Genomic DNA, 22,007 nt, shown 5'->3' with positions numbered 1-22,007 from the left:
AGAGAGAGAGATGGTGGAGATAGAGATGGGGGAGAGAGTGAGAGAGATGCTGGAGATAGAGATGGGGGAGAGAGAGAAAGAGAGAGAGAGAGAGAGAGAGAGAGAGAGATGCTGGAGATAGAGATGGGGGAGAGAGAGAAAGAGAGAGAGAGAGAGAGATGCTGGAGATAGAGATGGGGGAGAGAGAGAAAGAGAGAGAGAGAGAGACAGATCATCTCCAATAGAAGCAGTGCCTTAGAGCTACTATAGTAACCAACAGTGTTAGCCATGGAGATTGAGAAGGGAGTGGCCAAAACTAACAAAAGGCACATGTGGAGGGTGTTGCGGTTTTGATAATACATACATACAGTACAGCATCACTGTCACTAATTACTAGCATTAAAGCCACTCCTTGTTGGGGCTAATTAATGACACTGTAAATCTTGACAATCTTGGACTTTGGTAATTAGGCCTATGAAACACCAGATTTGATGTTCGGACTGTAACATTTGTCCAATGTGTTCTAGAATCATGTCAGGTCACATATGTGTTGTGGATTTGTGTAATCCTGTGAAGCTTTAGATTTAGCTTTAGAAGTGTTATTTTTATTAGGCGTGCTCTGTAGGACGGGTCCTTGGATAAACGTGTACAGAGGCACAACCTCGTCGTGCCTCTCCCTCCTCTTCCTGCATCTTTGTCAGGCAGCTCCTCCACACCATGGAACTGTTTGTGTTCAGTCATTCTGGTGGACTATACACCACCGACCGATGCCCAAGGCCGTTCTCTTCACTTTAAGCTGCTTCCATTAGTTTCCATGCCTCCATTCAGGCTGCGTCCCAAATAAAACCCTATTCCATAGAGAGTGAATTGCTTTTGACCCGAGCGATCAGACAGAGCCCAACTGGCCTTGGTCAAACGTAGTGCACTGTAAACGGAACACGTTGCCATTTGGGACGGGCCTCAGTCTCCGCTCACTCCGCTGAGTCTGTGGTAGTTTAAAAGGCTCCCGGCAGACGTACTGTAGGTGGAACCCGCATTACACTCGTTAATTGGAAACTATACATTGGTAATGGGATGGGAAGGAGACTGTGGGAAGATCGGGATGCTTCGCCTAAACCGCGGCATCGCCTTATGTCCAGAATACATCTCAAAATCTACCTCCTCCCCAAACAAGTATGGGTGTTCATGACCATGATGATTCATAATTTAAACCTCGGGCACACATAGGGCTTAGTGATCTCTGTAGCGTTCACACAGTCGGTGGTGGTTTAAAAAGCCCTCCTCTCTTCAATCTTACATGAATTACTCCCTTCAGGGGAGTGGTGGAGAGGATAAATAGTACATCTTAATTGGGTGGATTTTTCATTATGGCTTGGGCCTGGGCTATGTATTTTATTATCTGCAAACAGATGGGGGATGGATGCTGGCTGGCTCACTGGCTGGCTGTTTCTCTGGGAGTCGGTGTGGGCAGCTTAGAAAAAAAGCATGGCATTTATCTACTTGTAAACGTGGAACTATGAAGGAGTGGAGACAGGGATGAGCTTCGAAGGCTTAAGTTTAACCAGTTGGGCCTTAACGCAATAAACTGCAATAACTGAACTGGCCATCCTACTTCCTCTTTCTCTCAGCGTCTGCTCTTGCAAGGCTATTTCGTTATTCTATTCAGGTTTGACTCAATTAAATGAGAAAGCATGACTATACGTAGTATATTTTTTTCAATTAATGACATGCCTGTACTACTGTACAACTAAATACTATTGCTAATGTTAAGCAGGGCTGTGCAAACGAAATGGCCATCTTGAACTGTTGTCATATGTAATTCAGTTTGCCATAACGACGTCCTCCCAGCCTCAGCAGCTTTTCACCTTCTCAAGCTAGCTAACAGTTCCAATGACAAAACATGTCAACAAATACAAGCTTCCCCAATGTTTGAGTCCCATGCAATCCTCAATGACCATATGACTTTACCCCCCACACACTGCTCTGTCCGTTCGGGTGTTGATTGCGTCCAGACCTATTACCACTCACCAGTTGCTACAGGATGTCTGTGTTTGTCTGTCTGTGTGCCATATGGCACTCTATTCCCTATATAGTGCACTTCTTTTGACCCAAGCCCTATGTGCCCTGATCAAAAATAGTGCACCAATAAGGGAATAGGGTACCATTTGGGAGGCAGATTGTGACTTTATATTCTCATCTATCACAGCCCCATCCCTAATCTCTCATGGCAGTGTGTGGTGCAATTAGAGCTGTGAGGCATATTGGCCCTTCACAGCAAATCACGGACAAGACCAGGAGAAACCAGGAAGGGCAGGCAGCAGACAGTTAACCATGTACCGTACTAAGAGTAAAGCTTGCAGTCTGAGAATGTCTGCGCGGGATGTTAGCACAGTGTTTCCCAGCTCCTGTCCTCCAGTACCCTCAGCAGTACATGTTTTTTTATACCCCCTTTTCTTCTCCCCAATTTCATGGTATCCAATTGGTAGTAGTTACAGTCTTGTCTCAACTCCCTTACGGACTCGGAAGAGGCGAAGGTCAAGAGCCATGCGTCCTCCGAAACACAGCCCAACCAAGCCGCACTGCTTCTTGACACAATGCACATCCAACCCGGAAGCCAGCCACACCAATGTGTCGGAGGAAACACCATACACCTGGCGACCTGGTTAGCGTGCACTGCACCCAGCCCGCCACAGGAGTCACTAGTGCACAATGAGACAAGGATATCCCTGCCGGCCAAACCCTCCCTAACCCGGACGACGCTCGGCCAATTGTGCGCCACCCTATGGGCCTCCCAGTCGCGGCCAGCTGCGACAGAGCCTGGGCTCAAACCCAGAATCTCTGGTGGCACAGCTAGCACTGCGAAGCAGTGCCTTAGACCACGGCGCCACTCGGGAGAACGCAGTACATATTTTGTGTTTTTGTCCAGGGCTACAACATAAATGTGTGCTGTTGGGGGTGCTGGAGGACGAGTTGGGAAACACTGTTGTATCATACGCATATGGTTCCTACTCCGCAGCAACAGCCGCCCTAATGTAGTCAGCACAAGTCTTGTCTTACATATGGTATGACAGAGCCTATTAACCTACAAAGGATGGGACTACTGGGGCTTGCATATTCAACAATGTGGAGAGAACAGATAACATAACAGGAAGTCCTGCAGCTCTCTGTATGCGATCCCATGCACAAAAGCGCTCCCTAAAGAGGTGCTAGCATCATAGCCAACAGCATGGAAAATACTCTCTACAATACATGGTGTTAGCCACATGGAACCAGTGGATGCACTCATCATGTAGGCTATGTTCACAACCATTAACACAGCTGTAACATGGAGATCGGATGTGCTTTGTGTGTGATCTCATTGGTAGTGGTGCAGAATTAGCAAGAGGAGACAGGCAGGAAAGGCAGGGCAGTTATCAGGCCCCAGTGTTGCCAGTGAAATGGCAGCTAGCTAGTTCTCCAGATGGCACCCTGATCTATTCCTCTCACAGTGTGGATAATAAATTACCACTTGAGTGTATTACTTCTTCAATGCCAAGAGAAACCGATGCACTGCAAGGCTACCACTACTGCTGCTGCTATTGCGGTGTGCTGCTACTTTACATGCAACCTCTAGCAGAGCCATCCGCGAGACTCCCTGGAACACTTTCATATCACACACATATTGTATTGCCAGCAAATTTATGTTCTTCTGAAAATGACTTGGACAGGGTTCAAATTGATTCTGTCCCTTCTTATTTCGGGGGAGCATAATCTTCAGCAGCGATCCTTATGAATTGAATAGCATGACCCAGCCAATAGGGATATCTGTGTGTACAATATAGTATATAATATAATACCATTAAACAAATAGAATCGGCCACTGTTTTGATTGAGAATTACTCTAATTATATGTCTCAATGCCAGCCTCTCATGGAGTGTTTTCTATTGAACTCCATTGAAAGGCGTTGTGAATGGGAGGCTCTTGTTGACAATGGAGCCGACACAAAACCAGGGCCCAGCCAGGACATCGTGGCATGGAGTCTGTGTAGGCCATCTGGAGGCCAGCGATTCTGAAGCCATTATGCCATGACTGCTACAGGGCTGGCCAAAGTGCATCTGCCATTAAGGCAGGCTGGGCGGGTAGCAGTAATCTCAGTTAGAATGCCTCCATAATGTTCTGACCCGGGGTTATTCTGACCCAGGTCACACTGACACGGCACTAGCGTAACACTAGCCAATGTCATAAAGAACTGGAATAGCAAATCACATGGGTCCTTTACTTGCCTACCCTTGAGGAACCAGGCCTAGAGAACCGTAAGAAAGTGTTTAGGCAATGCAACGATACCACAGTGGTGTTTGTGTAAGTTCTCCATGTGTAAATAATAGACAAGGTCTTCCTCCAAAGTAAAGCACAGCACACAGCACGGTGTTGGACGTGCATCTAGCTGTGACTAATAGTTTAGGGACGGCATGCTGGGAGTGATTGTGGCGGCCTGCTGGCTCTCCCCATGCCGTACATGGTGGCTGTGTGTCTGTGAGAATGTATGCAGCAAGAGCCAGCTGCTAGACCCAATACTACTACCCCTGATCAGGCCCCTGCCATATAATGTACCTCATTTCTTCAAAGGTTGTAGTATTCTATGTACTGCATCTGTGTCTAGTAGTTTATGTGGTAAAGTGTTGTATTCAGTCAGCTTTTTGTTCAATCTCTTTTAGCATAATGATAACTACTCTGAGTATACCAAACATTAGGAACACCTTCCTAATACTGAGCTGCTGGCCCATGTTGACTCCAATGTTGTCTGGTTGTCCTTTGGATGGTGTCTTGTCTTTACTATCATTAAATGAAGACTTAGTTTTTTATCAAAGATTCTCTGTAATTAGTATTACGTGATCAAATTGATTAATAATGTAACTGTAATTAACTAGGAAGTCGGGGCACCAAGAAAAATATTCAGATTACAAAGTTATCATTTCCTAAAATAACTTTTCAGATATTTTATCTGATCAATTAGTCTTCGAATTAATGAATTCGTTATTTTACCTCCCGTTCCAAACGTCGTAAATTGTTGTCTGCACGAACCCAGTCTTCACTGTGAGTCATCCATACATCAATTGTCTTAAATCATTTATTTATTACTAAGTAATTCACAGAAATGCATAAACAAACAGTAAATATGGTTACATGAAATGATAGGAGAATATGCCCTAGTGGGCTAAACCGGCATCGCGGCTTGTTAGACAAAAGGGAAGTGGGGGTCGACTAAGAAGTCATTACAGAGTTAATAATTATAACAATTGAAATTCTAATCCTTTACACATGAACGCTCACTCATTCAGGAACAATTGCAATCAATATATATATTTACGCTCAGTGTGTCCTCTTGATCGCTGTTGAAGTTTGTTTCTTTTGTAGAATTGTCCGTCTCTCTCTCTCTTTGTCTTGATTATAGTGGTTAGTTCAGAGTGACATTCATTCATGTTGTTGTAGAATGGATGTTTCGGCGGTTGTCGTTCTTCGCATTCAATGATACAGAATTCCTAGCTGCAGACTAGTAATTAATATCAAAAACTTGTTTTTATTCTGTCTGTATTGATAGTCTAAGTGTTTAACCACGTGGTATGGTTAAACAAATCAGCAAGGGTCTGCAACCTTCGTCCTCCCGTGATTGAGAGAAACGTGGTCTGTTTGAGAAATTCTCAAGATTGGGTTTTTATTCAGAATTGCAGAAAAGGGGCTGTCCCAGGATGCCTGACCCTAACTGGGCTCATGGGCGGTCCTCTGATTTAGTTCAACTCAAAAGGGAATTGGAGTTTCCTTCATTAAACAGTCCAAAATCACATTACACAATTTTACAAACAGTATCATACTCACTCATTCATCTTCTACAACAATTAGATGTAAACCTCATATCTGAGGCTATTATATAAACAGTGTTATGGTAATGTGGCCACACCATCTCCCACGAGCCTCACCAAGCTGTACCAAACGGACCAGTTCGTAGCTGGATTTTTCACCGATCCTTTATACCTTCTCCGGAACGTAAACATTGTTCGGACCTCAAGTTCTGTTACTTTGTTCTCTATGAAACTTCACTCTCTCTCTATACTGTGTGGCCATGAGGAGATCCTCTCCTCAGGAATTTACGACCTCTCTCTGACCACAGCAGCCTAGTTGAAGGAGGCAAGGAGAGGGGGATGGGGTATGCTGTACCCAAAGAGGGCAACGTCATGACAATGGTGTACCATTCTAGACACACACACAAAACTTTTGAGTGTGAAAAACCGAGCAGTGTTGCAGTTCTTGACACAAACCTGTGCGCCTGGCACCTACTACCATACCCTGTTCAAAGGCACTTCAATATTCAATCCTCTGTTAGTGGCACAAATACACAATCCATGTCTCAATTGTCTCAAGACTTAAAAATCCTTCTTTAACCTGTGTCCTCCCCTTCATCTACACTGATTTAAATGGATTTAACAAGTGACATCAATAAGGGATCATAGCTTTCACCTGGATTCACCTGGTCAGTCTGTCATGGAAAGAGCAGGTGTCCTTATGTTTTGTACATTCAAGTTATACTGCCTTGACTCCATACAGTATGTGTGTTGCTTGATATCTGCATTATGAATCACTTATAAAGACACTTCCAAATGAAGCTAATCTCTTATTTTCTTCTCTCCTCTCCAGGTTTCATATATACGTGTGGTGGGACATTAAAAGGACGGAATGGCACCATTGAAAGCCCAGGTTTTCCATATGGATACCCCAATGGGGCAAACTGTACATGGGTTATTGTAGCAGAGGAGGGAAACCGAATTCAAATTGTCTTTCAGTCCTTCGCTGTGGAGGAGGAGTATGACTTTATATCGCTTTATGATGGACATCCTCATCCGGCCAACTTCAGGACGAGGTGAGTACCATTTTTATTTAAAAATATTGGTTCCTTTACATCCCCTTGAATCCTTGTCTTTTGCCGGTGATATAAAAAAAGTTGCTGTCCTTTTCCTTCATTGGTTAGATTTAGAATTTTCGGTTTCAGGGTTGACATTTGAAAAGATAGACGAGTTTGCAACTTACAGAGTTAATTTACGCAATACTATCGTCAGAGCAGAGCGGACTTTAAGAAAGATATGGTCTTGGATAAACTGATTAGTCCATTCTAATCTAAAATGCAAAGTCAGCAGCGTCTTCAGTCGGAGGAGGCAGAACTCGTTCACTCATTTCCGAATACGTTTGATCACTGGGAAAGAGATCGCAATCAGTCCATTGTAATTTGTGGCCTACATGGACTCAAGATAGCTCTGGCAGTTTGACCGAATTAAAGCCGCCACTGAGAAATCGCTCCAGGTGATTAAGGCAGAGAAATGAAACAGCTCTGTCCAATTATCTGGTTATTGTAATTACTCTGGGTCCCATTAACATGTCCTAATACACAGCAGATACTTTCCCTTTCAAAACATTCACTGTTTGATTGGAATGTCCTTGCATTAGCTTTGAGCATTATTTTCATTCATTAAGGGGACTTTGGTGACGGACGAAGCCGCTTAAAGCCCAGGTTTCATCATGACTTTGTGTGAATTACACCGATTATACTTTTGCTGTCGCTTTGTTTCCCTTAACGGAGCAGTCCTTGATTTAAGCAGGTCAAAATGTTATCAGAGTGAATGGTCTTGTTTATCTATGGCAAATGGCCCCATATTAGTAGTTCACTTTTCATAGTGAAACTTTTGGCCTGGGCCCATAGGGCTCTAGTCAAAAGTATTGCACTATGTAGTGAATAGGCACTGTAGCCATTTGGGACGTACCCTATGCTAATAGAACCTTTTCCATTTTAAACAGCACATTCATCACTTCAATAAGCACCGTCATTGGGGCACGTCACCAAAGAAAGACGTAAAGGTGTATGTGTATGTACAGAAAATGGGGCTGTGTCACCAGATGCTCACTGCCTCTGGGATAGTCTAGGTGGTGTTGTGCCCTACTGCTGTTGTGCCTGGGGGGCAGGGGGGGGATCCTTTTCAGGGTACCATCTTGCACCTCACCTGTCTACCTCCAGATGTCTGCCATCCTCTGGCACCAAGGTAGCACCCCAAGACACACACACACACACACACACACACACACACACACACACACACACACACACACACACACACACACACACACACACCTGTGCTGGCACTACCTGCCATGTGGAACATGCCACCTCTGCACCGCTTTTAATTGAATCAGAAAGGAGCAAATCGAAACAAAAGGAAAAAAGAAAGAGATGTAGAAGTAATTTCTCTACTGTGGTCGATCTCTCTCCATCTCCTTCCTAGGGAATGTGACTCTACACCTCAGATGAGGGAGGAGACTTAACAGAGCTTCATTAAACAGTTCAATTAGTAAATAATGCAGTCAGAAACACACACAATATCCTGGCTTTGCAGTCAGGCAGGCTGAGCCTCTGTATGTGGGTCACGTTCTGACTCGGCTGTGTTCCTCTCTGTAAGAGACAAATAGCATGTTGATAGCTCCTCTACTTTAAACCCTACCTCTGCAATCAGAGGCAGTGTAACCAGCACTGCCCTCCCTCCCTCCCTCTGCTGAAGTGACTATACATGATTGCTTTTGTTAGGTAAATAAATAAGTATTACCCATATTGTTATTATTTGATGGCCATCGGCACCGGTCGTCTTCAGATCTGACATGGATTGATGGAGTGTACACACCTTAACTATTAATAACAGTTTGGAAACAGACAATATACACTGAGTGTACGAAACATTAAGGACACCTGCTCTTTCAATGACATAGACTGACCAGGTCAATCCAGGGGAAAGCTAAGATCCACTTCAATCAGTGAAGATGAAGGGGAGGAGACATGTTAAAGAAGGATTCTTAAGCCTTGAGACAATTGAGACATGGATTGTCTGTGTGCCATTCAGTGGGTGAATGGGCAAGACAAAATATTTAAGTCCCTTTGAATGAGGTATAGCAGTAGGTGCCAGACACACCGGTTTGTGTCAAGAACTGTGACGCTGCTGGGTTTTTCCACATTTAACAGTGTCCTGCATGTATCAAGAATAGTCCACCACCCAAAGAACATCCAGCCAAGTTTACACAAGTTTGGGAAGCATTGGAGTCAACATGGGCCAGCATCCCTGTGGAATGCTACACCTTGTAGAGTCTATGCCCTGATGAATTGAGGCTGTTCTGAAGGCAAAGGGGGGGGGGGGGGTGCAACTCAATATTAGGAAGGTGTTCTTAATGTTTTGGACACTCACTGTATGTATTGTATTTTGGCGTAAATTGAATGAATCTCTGACTTCCGTAAGGAATGTTATGTCACCTCTGCTCTCTCCTCCGTGAACACAAAGGGTTCATGGCGGCCTAAGTGCCTCTAGTGTGTGTGTGTGTGTGTGAGGATGTGGTGGGAGGGTATGTGAGTGCATTAAGAGGGTCTCGGTTCTTTTCCTCTGGCCTTGTCAAGGAGGGACACACACACACACACACAAACAGTATGCTCCAGATCAGGGCTCTTGATCGATGCTCTGTGACCTGCTTTTGCATAATTTTTTCTTATTTATGTGGTTGATCATCAGCTTCCGAATGAACGCTGCAGAATAAATCAACTCACATGGACTTTATGAAAGGCCCTGCAGCAAACAACAGCTCCGGCGAATCAAATCATCCACCGACGCACCTTTCTCATCTCTGTCTCTCTCTGTCTCTCTCTCTGTCTCTCTGTCTCTCTCTCTCTCTCTTTCTCTCTCTGTGTCTCAGCATTATCAATGACTGCTGCTTCCTATACTGTAGGTGCAGCTTAATTTTACATACAACGACCTGCTTATGTGAGTCAGTCTTGTGCATATAGAATAACTAGAAACCACTACTAAATGTGGTCACGAAGTACCTACAATACCCAGACTGCCCATTGTCAATTTAAAGTGCAGTGGTGTGACTTCCAGTTTTCCAGAGAACATCAATATCCTCCAGTCTTTTGTGTCTGAGAGAATTCCTATGGAAGCAGACATCAATCGGTTTTGCCGCGGTCCCTGTGGAATGTATGGAGGAATTACAGATAATAACACATAGTACTAACGGAGAAACTACCAGACACCCTTTAAAGGGATGTTGACATGCTTCTGTGCTTAGTCATTGAGCTGTCAGTGAATGGTGTCATTTAAATGTGTATTTAGCAGAACAGAACTCCTCTTTACTTTGTTCCGTTCCAGTGTTCGGACCAGAATAGGATTTTTTTAACGGTTCGAACCACCCAAAAACTTATTTAATTTATTTAACCTGTAAAATCAACATTGTTTTTACATTTAGCTCAGTAATTGACTTCCCCAAATAGTTCCGGTAGAGCAGTGGAATGGGTAAAATGGTTGATTGTTCAACTACACTGAACAAAAATATAAAAGCAACATGCAACAAAGATTGTACTGAGTTACAGTTCATATAAGGAAATCAGCCAATTGAAATAAATTCAGTAGGCCCTAATCTATGGATTTCACATGACTGGGAATACAGATATGCATCTGTTGGTCACAGATACCTTCTATAAAAAAAAGTAGGGGCGTGGATCAGAAAACCATTCAGTATCTGGTTTGACCACCATATGCCTCATGCTGGCTGTTGATTGTAGCCTGTGGAATTTCATCCCACTCCTCTTCAATGGCTGTGTGAAGTTGCAGGTTTTTGGTACCAACTTGAACCCGCTGTCATACATGTCAAATCAGAGCATCCCAAACATGATCAATGAATAACATGTCCGATGGATACCTAGTCAATTGTACAACTGAATGTATTCAACTGAAATGTGTCTTCCGCATTCAACCCATCCCCTCTTAATCAGAGAGGTGCGGAGGGCTGCCTTGATTGACATCCACGTCTCTGACACTTGGGGAACAGTGCGTTAACTGCCTTGCTTAGAACAACATATTTTTACCTTGTCAGCTTAGGGATTAGATCCAGCAACCTTTCGGTTACTAGCCCACTGCTCCTACACGCCAGGCTACCTGCCTCCCAGGTATGCAGGCCATGGAAGAACTGGGATATTTTCAGCTTCCAGGAATTGTGTACAACTTCTTGCACCATGGGGCTGTGCATTATCATGCTGAATCATAATATCTTTGTGCATTCAAATTGCCATTGATAAAATGTAATTGTGCTCATTGTCCGTAGCTTATGCCTGCCCATACCTTAAACCCACCGCTACAATGGGGCTCTCTGTTCACAACGTTGACATCAGCAAACCGCTCACCCACACGACGCCATACACGCTGTCTGCCATCTGCCCGGTAGTTGGATCAGGGATTCATTCGTGAAGAGTACACTTCTCAAGCGCGCCAGTGGACATAGAAGGTGAGCATTTGCCCACTGAAGTCGGTTACGATGCCGAACTGCAGTCAGGTCAAGACCCTGGTGAGGATGACGAGAACGCAAATGAGCTTCCCTGAGACGGTTTCTGACTGTTTGTGCAGAAATGTATCGGTTGTGCAAACCCACAGTTTCTTCAGGTGTCTGGGTGGCTGGTCTCAGATGATCCCGCAGGAGAAGAAGCCGGATGTGGAGGTCCTGGGCTGGCGTGGTTATGTGTGAGGCCGGTTGGACGTACTGCCAAATTCTCTAAAACGATGTTGGAGGCAGCTTGTGGTAGAGAAATGAACATTATATTATCTGGCAACAGCTCTGGAGGACATGCCAATTGCATGCCCCCTCAAAACTGAAGATGTCTGTGGCAATTTGTTGTGTGACAAAACTGCACATTTTAGAGTGCCCTTTTATTGTTCCCAGCACAAGGTGCACCTGTGTAATGATCATGCTATTTAATCAGCTTCTTGATATGCCACACCTGTCAGGTGGATGGATTATCTTGGCAAGGGAGAAATACTCACTAACAGAGTTGTAAACAATAGGTGGAAGATTAGATCTACTATTTTTAAATTTCTACATGTATTCTATGCATTCCAATACATCCCATATATCCAGATATCATACATCTCATATATCTCACATTGTGTGAGAGAGAGACAGAGAGAGAGAGAGAGAAAATGCAACAGACAGATGGCAGTTTAGCTTCAACAGAACCATCCTGCATCACACCCAGGTCTCCATAATAACTACAGCTGCAGCTTCCAGGCTATAAGACATGCAAGGCTGTTGTAAAGGTTTTCTTTAGGCGAAGGAGAGTCGGACCAAAATGCGGCGTGGCTATTGAGATTCATGTTTAATGAACCACGAATCAATACAAAAACCGAAACAGCCTAAACTGGTGCAAACTAACACAAGACAGGAACAGGAACAATCACCCACAAAACCCAACACCAAACAGGCTACCTAAATATGGTTCCCAATCAGAGACAATGACTAACACCTGCCTCTGATTGAGAACCATATCAGGCCAAACACAGAAACAGACAAACTAGACACACAACATAAAATGCCCACTCATATCACACCCTGACCAAACAAAACATACAAACATACAAAGCAAACTATGGTCAGAGTGTGACAGCTGTGCACAGGACCATGCCTTATCTGCTCCTCCTCTCCTTCTCCAGACCTCTGTTATTAAAGCCTGTCTGTGGGGAACTGTTTTTTTTTTACATAATGCGGATGGTTGCAAAGGGTTGGAAAATTTCCGGACATTTTCTATGGGAAGTTATGCCTGGGAATTTGGGGAATTGTGCTTAAATTCATCAAAAAAGTTAGCTTATAACAGTGAACATTTTTTTGTGGGTTACACAAGGCAATTCTAGGTCTTGTGGCATATTTTGGTTAAACTATCCCCAATTCAATGGAATTGCAACCCTCTACATGCACAGTGGATTCTTCCATCACATTTACAGCTGATTCTCAAGATCTTGCACACTAATGAGATGCTATTGAACCACACTACTGCACTGTCTGAGCCAAGGACTATGTGCTTTCTGGTAAGTTTTGATTACAATTGGGGTGAATATATTTAATATGACATGCATGATTTTTTGTTAACTAGTAAATAGTAGTCTACAGCAAAGTGTGTTTAAATTATTTCTAACTTGTTAATAATTTCTGCTAGTAAGTTTTATCTAATTCACCTGTTTCCATACATGTTTCATGAAAAAGTGTATCTTATAAAGGAGTTGTTTAAAATAACTGCTTAACTATTTACCTGTACATGGGTTTATATTAATATTATTATTTTTTTACTCATTTTTTTCTAATCTTTACAGGAAAAAGCCACGGGAACTATCTGATGTGTGGAGACATTTCAATGCAGCTAATGTAGAAGGAAAAGCTGTGTACATTTGCAAACACTGTGACAAATCATGTGTGAAGAATGCAACGAAGATGCAGAATAATCTGGCCAAGTAGTGCATAAAGTTCCCTCAACAATAAGCAACCTCTGACAAAAGTCCCTTTACTTCTATTCAAGGTGAAAATGATGAATCAGACACCTTATCGATAGCAACAGCTCACGGTCCTCCTGGAATCAGAAGTGTTTTTGACTCAATGGAGGAACGTAGTCAGAGAAATGCTGATGAATGTCTTGCTCAAGCTGTGTATGCAACTGGTTCACCTCTGATGCTCACAGGCAATGGGTATTGGAAGAGATTTCTGAATGTTCTTCTCCCAGCATACACCCCTCCAGCCAGACATGCTTTATCTACTAATTTGCTGGATGCAGAGTTCAACAGAGTTCAAGTGAAGGTCAAGCAAATCATATTGAAAGCAGACTGTATTGCAATCATCTCTGATGGGTGGTCGAATGTTCCTGGGCAAGGAATAATTAACTACATCATCTCCACCCCTCAACTGTTATTCTACAAGAGCACAGACACAAGTGACAACAGACACACCGGTCTCTACATTGAAGATGAGCTGAAGGCAGTCATCAATGACCTTGGACCACAGAAGATATTTGCACTGGTGACAGACAATGCTGTGAACATGAAGGCTGCTTGGTTTTAAAGTGGAGGAGTCCTACCCTCACATCACACCCATTGGCTGTGCTGCTCATGCATTGATTCTGCTCATCGATGACATAATGGCACTGAAAACAATGGATACACTACAAGAGAGCCAAGGAAATGGTAAGGTATGTGAAGGGTCATCAAGTTATAGCAGCAATCTACCTCACCAAGCGAAGTGAGAAGAATAAGAGCACCACATTGAAGCTGCCCAGCAACACCCATCATCATGTTTGACAGTCTCCTGGAGGGGAAGGAGTCTCTCCAAGAAATGGCCATATCACAGTCTGCCGATGTGGACAGCCCCATCAAGAGGATTCCTCCTGGATGATTTATTTTGGGAGAGCGTTAAGCAGCCTGAAACTCATGAAACCTATAGCAGTAGCCATTGCACGGATTGAGGGAGACAATGCCATCTTGTCTGATGTTCAGACTCTGATTGCAGATGTAAGAGAAGAAATCCGTACTGCCCTGCCCACTTCACTGTTGCTCCAAGCAGAGGAAACTGCAGTTCTGAAATACATCAAAAAGTGTGAAGACTTCTGCCTGAAGCTCATACATGCCTCAGCGTACATGCTGGACCCCAAGTATGCTGGCAAGAGCATCCTGTCTGGTGCAGAGATCAACAAGGCCTATGGTGTCATCACTACCGTGTCTTGGCCTGGATGAGGGCAAGGTTCTTGGAAGTCTGGCGAAGTATACTTCCAAGCAAGGGCTTTGGGATGGAGACACAATATGGCAGTCATGCCAACATATCTCATCAGCCACCTGGTGGAAGGGACTTTGTGCATCTGAGGCTCTTTCCCCTGTTGCCTTCATCATCCTCCAAATCCCACCAAGATCAGCCAACACAGAGCGCAACTGGTCCTTGTTTGGGAACACACACAACAATGTACGCAACAGGCTGACCAATACAAGGGTTGAGAAATTGGTGGCTATCCGGGCAAATTTTAGGATTTTTGAGCCTGACAGCGAGCCATCCTCAATAAGGTTGGAAAGTGACCGTGTGTCTGATGTTCAAGAGGTGGACATTGAGGAGGTCCAGTGAGAAGACATGGAAGTTTGAGAGGAAGACAACCAAGCTTTAGTTTCTAGACTATCATTTTTTGGGAGATACTCCCTTTCTTTTTGTGTTCAGTGAAATCATCCCATGTGAAGAGTCAACTCATTTAATTCAAGTTCAACTAAATTGTTTTTACAATTATGTCAACTTTTGATAAGGTAAAATGTTTATGTTTCTGTCTCCATATGATATGCTAAATATATCCAATGCAAAAAACAACATATTTCCGTTAATTCCCATATATTCCTGTTAATTTCCATATATTGCTGTTAATTGCCACAGAAAGTTTCCACCTCTGAATATTCCCCAAAATGCAACCCTACTCATGCGTGTCGGCTATTGGCTGTATGTTCTGTGAACACAGTTATTCAGTGTTGCAATACAGTAAGTACTGACTGCATGGAGGAGAAAGGGAGGATCTCTCTCTCTCTCTCTCTCTCTCTCTCTCTCTCTCTCACTCTCTCTCTCTCTCTGGCTTCAGCTACTGACATCCTGTGGTGGATGTGTGTAGTGCTTCAGATTCACAGAGTGTAACACTGTATACCACAGCACACCCTTGCGTGGCAGGGACGCAGAGCCCTGGCTATAAGACTCTGTGGTCAGGCTGTTTCTAGTCATTATCAGCCTGCCTCTCTCTCTCTTTCTATCTCTAAAGTCTGACTTTGAATGCTCCAAGTTGGAGTTAAAAGTTCAGCTTATCGATCCAGTCATAGAACTGATGTTAATGCACACTGTAGCAGAGGAAGGGTGATGACCCTCAAGGATGAAGGGGACAAGGGGTCTTTCTGATCAATAGACTAGCTTTTATTCCCTCTGTGTTCATAATTATGTCCTAGCCACTGCGCTTCTGCATCTGCATTGCTTGCTCTTTGGGGGTTTTGTCTGGGTATCTATAAAGCACTTTGTGACAACTGCTGATGTAAAAAATGCTTTATAAAATACATGTGATTGAAGTCGTATTAACATATGTAGAAAATAACCTAAGATACACCCCTAAACAGTCACCTTGGTTGGTATCTCCTAGTCCTCCCCAGTCTGAGACTTTAAATAGCAACACTCTACCATAGTGCTATTAGCCACCCTTCGTTCAGATATTTAGTCGCTTGATTGCTTTGCCTCCGCTGTTTGTGCCCGTGCCAGTTTCCCCTCTGACAGCGGGCCTTTAAACATCCAGCAATTACAGAAATGCCTATTTAAGCTACTTTGTAAAGGCTTGACTTTGTTTCAGGGGGTTGCTTGCTGCTTGTGCATAACCGAACATAACGTATTTGAGTAAAGCAGTGAGATAAGGAGCAGTGAGGGAGGGAGCTGTTGGCTCTGAAACAGCTACAGTCTAGCTGCATACAAAGCAACCTGGTGGAAATCAGGACGGAGCATTTTGGCTCCCAGTCAACGGTTGGAGCTTGCACTTGAGCCATTGTGTCATTGTGATCATTCACCGTTGTTGCACTTGTCCATGTGCCCTTACCCTGTCTCTACCTGATTACACTAGAAGAGGCTTTGGTGGAACCAGGGTAGCAATACAAAGAGCAGAGCTGATGGACAGAATAGGGTATTATGTGATGTCACACAGTAGTGGTTACTTCTAGGACATGCAATGATAGAGCTACACATTAGTATACTGACCTCTCGTCAAGTTTAGCTGTAATTCTAATTATTCTAAAATGTAACCTGAAAATAATGATTCAAGGGGGGATTTTGGCTTGCAGTAATATGACAAAGAACCTTATTCAGAAGGTTCCTATAGGATGAAGTGTGAAAAAATATATTTGTATGCATAGCTAGGGGCACACTCCAACACAATTTACAAAGGAAGCATTTGTGTTTAGTGAGTCCACCAGATCAGAGGTAGTACAGATTTATTTAATTTTACCCGGCAAGTCAGTTAAGAACAAATTCTTATTTTCAATGACGGCCTAGGAACAATGGGTTAACTGCCTGTTCGGGGGCAGAATGACAGATTTGTACCTTGTCAGCTCAGGGATTTGAAATTGCAACCTTTTGGTTACTAGACAAATGCTCTAACCACTAGGCTACCCTGCCGCCCAATGAGCAGAGAAGTTATCTTGATAAGTGTATGCATTCGAAATGTAAGAAGTTATTTTCTGTGTCCGGGAAACTGTATGGAGTAAAAAATTAAAAAAAATATTTAGGAATGTAGTGGAGTAAAAGTTGTAAAAATATGAATAGTCAAGTATAGATACCCCACGAAACTACTGAAGCGGTACTTTAAAGTATTTTTACACCACTTCCATCTGGTTTGCCTTTGGAAAGTATTCTTCAGACCTCAAGACATTTTGTTAAGTTCCAGCCTTATCCTAAGATGTATTAAATCGCCCCCCCCCCCCCAATCTACACACAATACCCCATAATGACAAAGAAAAAACAGGTTTTTAGAAATCTTCATTTATTTAAAATAAAAAACTGCGATCCTCTCAAGCTCTGTCAGGTTGGATAGGGAGCATTGCTGCACAGCTATTTCAAAATCAAATCAAATCAAATCATCATCAAATTTTCAGGTCTCTCCAGAGATGTTAGATCAGCTTCAAGTCCGGGCTCTGGCTGGGCCACTCAAGAACATTCAGAGATTTGTTCCGAAGCCAATCCTGCATTGTCTTGGTTGTGTGCTTAAGGTCATTGTCCTGTTGGAAGGTGATCCTTCATTCTAGTCTGAGGTCCTGAGTGCTCTGGAGCAGGTTTTCATCAAGGATCTCTCTATACTTTGCTCCATTTATCTTTGCCTTGATCTTGACTAGTCTCCCATTCCTTGCCGCTGAAAAACATCCTGGCAGCATGGTGCTGCAACCACCATGCTTCACTGTATGGATGGTGCCAGTTTCCTTCAGATGTGACGCTTGGCATTCATGCAAAATAGTTCAATCTTGGTCAGACCAGAGAATTTTGGTGGTTCCAAACTTCTTCTATTTAAGAATGATGGAGTCCACTGTGTTCTTGGGATATTCAATAGTAAACTTCCCCAGATCTGTGCCTCAACACAATCCTGTATCAGAGCTCTACTGACAATTGCTTCAACCTCATGGCTTGGTTTTTGCTCTGATATGCACTGTCAACTGTGGAACCTTATATAGACAGGTGTGTGCCTTTCCAAATCATGTCCAATCAAGTTGTAGAAACATCTCAAGGATGATTAATGGAACAGGATGCACCTGAGCTCAATATCGAGTCTCATAGCAAAGGGACTGAATCCTTATGTAAATAAATATTTCTGTTTTTTATTTTTAACGCATTTGCAAACATTTCTAAAAACCTGTTTTCACTTTAGTCATTATGGGTTATTGTGTGTAGATGTTTTTCTTTATTTAATACATTTTTGTATAAGGCTGTAACGTAACAAAATGTGGAAAAAGTCAAGGGGTCTGAATACTTTCCGAAGGCACTGTAAGGAATTTTTCATTATTTATACTTTTACTTTTACTTTTGATACATAAGTAATATACATAAGTATATTTAAAACCAAATACTTTTACACTTTTACTCAGGTAGTATTTTACTGGGTGACTTTTACTTGAGTCATTTTCTATGAAGGTATATTTAATTTTACTTTAGTATGACAATTGGGCGCTTTTCCCACCACGTAATTATTAGGCCTGTGGGCATCCTAGAGGAGCAAAATGTCCAACATGTATGTGCTTGAGTCCAATTATTTCAGAGAGGGGTCATGATAGTTTGTAGGCCAAATTTGTATTCTAAACTGACAGATTTTTATGGGGATTTTTGTATTATGTTAATTAGATTTCCGCTGGGGTACAGGCATCGACTCTAGGGGGTTTGAAGATAAATATTTCCACACCTTGGCGTAATCCACATCCCTATCTCACCAGTAGCCAGTAGCTCCCCAATTTCACCTCAAGGCCACTTGTAAGATTTTCTTCATAATAGGTATAAAAATCTCCACTGAAACCCCTTGACGTTCGGTGGTTGCCGACACGTTGCTACAGTAGCTGCTGTGGAGATGTTTACCCTTGAGGAGCTAGCGTCTCATCCCCCTCTCTGCATTAGATCCCATCTTTGATGATAGTCATGGTAGGGAGACTAACTCTTCATATGTACAAAGGTGTATCATTTTAATGATCTACTGCCACAGCGTATAGCTTCATGACATTTTGTAAGCTACTGTATCTAAGGCTATAGTGTAGCACATTACGAGGCTTTCCTCACTGAGAGAAATAAGCTGTACGGCTATTGTGATATTTTATTTTTTATAAAATTGACATTAATTCACTTACCTAGATATTGGGATTTTCCCTTTTTTATTACATGAAATATCCTTTATGTGTTTGGCTGGGTGCTTAGTGTCCTATGCTATGGTTCCCTCATTTCACCACGATAACATCTATTGAAATAAAGCCTTTCACTAGCTCAAGGATTATGAAAACCTTAAGACATTATCACAAAGAATAATGCACTCTTCTTAAGCTCATTTCTCTATACGCTTAGTGAAGTCCAGGGGTTAACCACCTGTGGTGCTCAAATGAATGTCTCATGATTAGAGGGTCAAGCCCTTTCAAGCCCACATTATACATCGACATCGGCACAAATACCACTTTAACACGGGTTATTTTTGGAACAGCTTTGTGCACTGCAAGAGAGAATAGAAAATGGAATTTAATAGATTAGAAAGTAGCCCTTAGTGTCTATGTACTGCAATGTAAAATGGCAGATTCTAACCAGGCATTTATAGATATGGCTACAAGTTGAAGGGTCATCTAGGTCCTGTGTGCATAGCCTGTAGCTAGACTTTCTCCTCCTGCCCCTGTGATAATATGGTGTCACCCCTGTTTGTAATGCCCATGGATCATCCTGTTGAACAATATATAATCCCCTCTGGGTGTCTTTAGGCCTGGGAACCCCCAGGGTGTCAGGGTGAGGTGATCCAGCAGCTATGCCCTCCCTCCATCCCTGGAAGTGACTGATAACACCTGGCAGGCCATGTCAACAAAGCAGCCCCTTATCCCCAGGGGCTAAGGGACAGGGACAGGGACAGCCTGCCCCAGGGAGAGGGTGAGAGAGTGGTTGTCCTGGCCCTCCATAGGCATCAGTGTGAGTGTGTGTGGGGGGATGTATGTCTGTGTGTGTGTGCCGCGGGCCTGTGTGTTGTGAGGTGGTCGAGGTTAAATGGATAGATGATGGACAGAAATCCCAAGTGAAAAGAGAAGGTGCCATTTTCTGTGCCTGTGTGGTCTCACTTCCTGTTCTTGTTGCTCAAGAAGCAATTCCTACCAAGGGTTGGTACTGTAACTACTTTAATGATTCAGCAAAGCTGTTGTGATCTAAATGCCTTGTGAGGGGCACTAATAGGGGTTCACAGTGGCTAACTGTTCTAAATAGCATAATGTGATCTGGAGAATAAAGAATGTGAATTTGGTCACAAAATGCATTATTATTGCGTGTAATTTGGGCTGAAAGAAATCAGACAACTGTTATCCAATATGTGACTCACCGCCTCGATTTCATCTTGTCTAGCTGCAATTGAAATAGTGCTTTTTACATTGGATTAAAGTAGAGACTCAGAGCTACAAAATATCATACACAGCAGTTGAGGAGCAATGGGAGGGCAATTCTGCTATGAAAGTTGATAAATTTGTAACCCCACTTTTGAGAAAATAGCCCTTGAATGTTTTGGTACACCTACTGGAGAGCTCTTCTTTGTCTACACCCATTCAGCATCGCTCACATATTATACAGTTGAAGTCAGACGTTTACATGCACCTTAGCCAAATACATTTAAACTCAGTTTTTCACAATTCCTGACATTTAATCACAGTAAGAATTCCCTGCCTTAGGTCAGTTAAGATCACCACTTTATTTTAAGAATATGAAATGTCAGAATACTATTAGAGATAATTATTTATTTCAGCTTTTATTTCTTCCAGCATATTCCCAGTGGGTCAGAAGTTCACATACACTCAATTAGTATTTGGTAGCATTGCTTTTAAATTGTTTAACTTGGGTCAAACATTTCGGGTAGCCTTCCACAAGCTTCCCACAATAAGTTGGGTGAATTATGGCCCATTCCTCCTGACAGAGCTGGTGTAACTGAGTCAGGTTTGTAGGCCTCCTTTCTCACACACGCTTTTTCAGTTCTGCCCAAAAATGTTCTGTAAGATTGAGGTCAGGGCTTGGTGATGGCCACTCCAATACCTTGACTTTGTTGTCCTTAAGCCATTTTGCCCCAACTTTGGAAGTATGCTTGGGGTTTTGTCCATTTGGAAGACCCATTTGCGACCAAGCTTTAACTTCCTGAATGATGTCTTGAGATGTTGCTTCAATATATCCACATGATTGTCCTTCCTCATAATGCCATTTATTTTGTGAAGTGCACTCCTGCAGCAAAGCACCACCACAACATGATGCTGCGACCCCCGTGCTTCACGGTTGGGATGGTGTTCCTCGGGGAGGTGTTCTTCCCCATTTTTCCTCCAAACATAACGATGGTCATTATGGCCAAACAGTTCTATTTTTGTTTCATCAGATGAGAGGACATTTCTCCATAAAGTATGATCATTGTCCCCATGTGCAGTTGCAAACCGTAGTCTGGCTTTTTTATGTCAGTTTTGGAGCCGTGGCTTCTTCCCTGCTGAGCGGCTTTTCAGGTTATGTCGACATAGAACTTGTTTTAAAGAGTTCACACCAAAGTACGTTCATCTCTCGGAGACAGAACGCGTCTCCTTCCTGAGCGGTATGACGGCTGCATTGTCCCATGGTGTTTGTACTATTGTTTGTACAGATGAACGTGGTACCTTCAGGCATTTGGAAATTGCTCCCAAGGATGAACCAGACTTGTGGACGTCTACAATTTATTCTGAGGGCTGATTTCTTTTGATTTTCCCATGATGTCAAGCAAAGGGGCACTGAGTTTGAAGGTAGGCCTTGAAATACATCCACAGGTACACCTCCAAATGACTCAAATGATGTCAATTAGCCTGTCAGAAGCTTCTAGAGACATGACATAATTTTCTGGAATTTTCCAAACTGTTTAAAGGCACAGTCAACTTAGTGTATGTAAACTTCTGACCCA

General features: G+C 43.0%; 1 protein-coding gene across 1 annotated transcript in view; it reads left to right on the top strand.

The window, feature by feature from the left end:
- The window catches only part of LOC135549277 (CUB and sushi domain-containing protein 3-like), a 302,916-nt gene that overhangs the window by 78,875 nt on the left and 202,034 nt on the right, over positions 1 to 22,007 (top strand). The window contains exon 2 of the mRNA XM_064979296.1: positions 6,650 to 6,872. Within this exon, the coding sequence (XP_064835368.1) occupies positions 6,650 to 6,872 (223 nt within the window). The remainder of the gene's footprint in view (positions 1 to 6,649; positions 6,873 to 22,007) is intronic.

Source organism: Oncorhynchus masou, chromosome 12, assembly GCF_036934945.1.
Source record: "Oncorhynchus masou masou isolate Uvic2021 chromosome 12, UVic_Omas_1.1, whole genome shotgun sequence".
Classification (NCBI taxonomy): Eukaryota; Metazoa; Chordata; class Actinopteri; order Salmoniformes; family Salmonidae; genus Oncorhynchus; species Oncorhynchus masou.
This window is presented reverse-complemented; position numbering and strand designations above follow the sequence as displayed.